We start from the raw sequence: 3,687 nt of genomic DNA, 5'->3' as shown, positions 1-3,687 counted from the left end.
TCTCAAAACATCTACTTTATCAACTGCTGTCATCATCTTATCCATCCATTCAATCATTCTCTTCTTCACTGACATTCCTGTGCTAGTCCTTATGCTAAGCACTATGGTGAGAGAGGAGGCTGGTTTTGTAGGCAATCCAGGGTTTCATCATCAGAATCTAATACAAAGTGGATGAATTAGTACTGATTAGCATTTCACAGGCGAGACAGCCATGGGACAGTCATCTCTCCACTCCCTCCTTTTTCCTTTTGAGCTTCCTGTCCTTAAGATCATGTCCCTACTTCTGATTTGAGGAATATTTTTTCTAAGAAGGATTATTTCTGGCTCCCTGATCAAGTACATTCTTGCCATAGTCTCCTCACTGCATTAGTCACTTCTTGATTCCTTATGCTATAGACCAAGGGGTTCAGCACTGGTGAGAAAAAGTTGTAGACAACAGACACTGCCTGGCCCTCTTCTGGGGAGTAGCTAGAGTTGGGGCAAAGGTAGATAAGGGTACAACACCCGTACTGCAGGATAACCACCATGAGGTGGGAGGAACAAGTGGAGAAGGCCCTGCACTTTCCCTGGGCCGAATCCATCCTCACGATGGTGGCCACAATGCAGCCATAGGAGAGGCAGATAAGGAGCAAGGGAATGGCCACAGCGGCCACACTGATGGCATGGAGAGCTGCCTCGTGCCTGTGGGTGTCTGCACAGGCCAGGCGCATAACGGCAGGTGTGTCACAGAAGAAGTGATAGATTTCATTGTGGCCACAGAATGAAAGGTGGCAGATCAGAATGGTCAAAGTCAGCACCAACAGGAATCCCAGACCTAAAGAACCTAAAGTCATCTGCCCACAGAGCTGCCAACTCATGATGAGGTTGTAATGCAATGGATGACAGACTTCCATGTACCTGTCGTAGGCCATGACAGCAAGAAGGACACAGTCAGATCCCCCAAGAAGGATGGAGAAGAACATCTGGGCTCCACAGCCAGGGCGAGAGATAAGCATCCTCCCCATGGAAAGGACGCCAGCCAGAGTCAAGGGAGCAAGGTTGGTGGAGTAGCCAATCTCCAGCATGGCCAGTGCAAAGAGGAAGAAGAACACTGGGGTATGGAGGGAGTGGTCTCACCAGACTGTGAGCCCAGTGGTGACGTTTCCAATGAGGCTTCCTGGGTACAACAGCAAGAAGGCCATGAATATGAGGGACACCACTGCCTGGTCTGTTGAGAAGGGGTGGAAGTGGAAATGGACCAATCCCGTCTGGTTGTGTTCTTCCATTAGCCCTGGTACCAGGAAGGACATCATGGGCAAAATGTTCCTCCTGTGTCCTTGAGCTTGCCTGTGTTAGAAACACAGTTTGCAATCATTGATTCCTTACCTTCATTGCTTCCTTTGGAGTTCAGTTCAGGTGATCTTGCCTCCTGCACTGCTTAATCTACTAGCTGTGTGACCTTGGAGAAGTTATGGACATCAGCGTTCTCCTTTTAAACATGGGAAGGGTGTGACACACACCTCGGAGAGGCGGTGTCTGAGAGTGCCATGCCCCATGCCAGCCATGCAATAGAACGGTTCTCAACAGGGTCTCCTTCCAATTGCATTTTTTCCTTGATCTCCATTCCTCTTTTTTTTTTTTTAATTTTTATTTATTTATTTATTTATTTATGGCTGTGTTGGGTCTTCGTTTCTATGCGAGGGCTTCCTCTAGTTGTGGCAAGTGGGGGCCACGCTTCATCGCGGTACGCGGGCCTCTCACTATCGCGGCCTCTCTTGTTGCGGAGCACAGGCTCCAGACGCGCAGGCTCAGTAGTTGTGGCTCACGGGCCTAGTCGCTCCGCGGCATGTGGGATCTTCCCAGACCAGGGCTCGAACCCGTGTCCCCTGCATTGGCAGGCAGATTCTCAACCACTGCTCCACCAGGGAAGCCCCCCTCTTTTTTTTTTTAAAGCAAACCTTCCTGAACATTCTCATGCCTCTTCATTACTATGATTGTCCAATCACCCCCAGGACACCTTAAAAGTACATATTTGTACAAAGAGCATATGATTCTCATATCAAACCTAAAAGGCTGGCAACACAGGTGTTTCCTTTACCTGTTTTACAAAGGTGGAAACCAGAAGCCCAGATAAGTTAGACAGCTCACACTGCTCTCCTCCCCATTCCCAAACTGGCAATTTTGGTATCGTATTTTTTGTTTTTTTGTTTTTTCTTAAACTTTGAACAATCCAATTTTGTTCTGTTTTGTTTTACCAAATACTAACCCTACTCTTGTTTTACCTTCTTTCTCATATCTGCCTTCATTTGCATCATTACGGTGTCCACCCTAAATAAGGCTTTCATCCCCTCATGTTTAGCTCACTGCCCACCAACCCAACTTATCATACTTTTAGATTAACCTCTCTTAAACACTTTTAAAATATATTACTCTACTCTGACCCTAAACTTAAAAAGCAAAGGAACCTCAAACGTATTAGTCAATTATACCCCGATAAAACTGAAGAAAAAATAATACAGGAATCTCTTATTCTTGTGATATCACATACAATTATCACAAAATAATTTTATAAGTGAAACTAGCATAACTTACCTGGGGTATAACTTCAGGAAATCCCTCAGTGACCAAAATCCACTGTCCCATCTCACCCACCACACCTTTGCTCTAAATCGCCCAGTCCTTATGCACGACTCTTAAATTTTGTTTTAATTTGCTGCAAGGTAGACTTGCACATACGCAAAAATACTTTATTGTGTTTATGGATTACCTTTGCAATGATATTCAAACAGCCGAAGGTAGCAGCCTACAGAAGGGTCTTTGCATTGATCTTCTCAGGGGGATTCTCAGAGAGGCTGGGCCATGCCAAAAACACTTTCCTGCTAAAAGAGAGGGGTAGGGCCAAAAACATATGCAAATTACAACGTTCAACCACCACTGTTTTTTTGGTGTAACAAGTGAACCAAGTTTTACCATTGTGTTTTCTTTTGGTTTAGTTGTTAACAATGATCCCCAGCACTGGCAAAGTTGTGGACAAGTGAGCATTACCAAGCTCACTGGTGGAGAGGTGAGAGGTTCAACACTTTAGGAAAATAATAATATTTTTAAATGCTTATATTTTGTCAAAATATTGACAGTTTTCCAAGGTGAGTAATGCATACCTAAGTATTCATAGTACTATCCTCTTAATTTGTGTAGATTTGAAATTTGCCAAATAAAAAATTAGCATTTGAGTTTAGTTATCACACTTTGGGAGTCTAAAATTAGAAATTAATCTGAAATTAGAATGACAATGACAGCAACAAAAACCTTTATATACAAGGTAAAAATCATAGCATAATTTTAATAGGGAATAATGAAGACAACTTAATACGGAATGCTAGATTCAGTTGATGAAATACTATGCAATTGTTTAAAGTTATATTTATACAGACAATGTAATAACATGAAGATATCTGTGATATAATACTAAACAGAAAATGAGATTTAAAAAATTAGGATCTCCACGCTGTAGAAAGAATGTACTCTGAGTGATGAGGCTGAAAAGTGTTTTTCCTGTTCTATATTTTCTAATATTCTTTAATAAACATCAATACTGTTATCATTTTAATTAATTGCAAACTTATAACACGATAAAAGGAGAAACAAGCAGTGTTGTCCTCAAACTGTGGAGTACAATATTTTGCAAATTTTTAAAGCAAAGTAAACAAT

At 42.3% G+C, this 3,687-nt stretch overlaps 1 protein-coding gene across 1 annotated transcript; it reads right to left on the bottom strand.

The window, feature by feature from the left end:
- Positions 1-332: 332 nt before the first annotated feature.
- On the bottom strand, positions 333-1,265 carry LOC118899599 (olfactory receptor 10V1-like). The gene is given in 1 exon segment (XM_036861363.1): positions 333-1,265. A coding segment is annotated over 1 exon segment (933 nt).
- Between the last annotated feature and the right edge of the window lie 2,422 nt (positions 1,266-3,687).

Source organism: Balaenoptera musculus, chromosome 8 (assembly GCF_009873245.2).
Source record: "Balaenoptera musculus isolate JJ_BM4_2016_0621 chromosome 8, mBalMus1.pri.v3, whole genome shotgun sequence".
NCBI lineage: Eukaryota > Metazoa > Chordata > Mammalia > Artiodactyla > Balaenopteridae > Balaenoptera > Balaenoptera musculus.
This window is presented reverse-complemented; position numbering and strand designations above follow the sequence as displayed.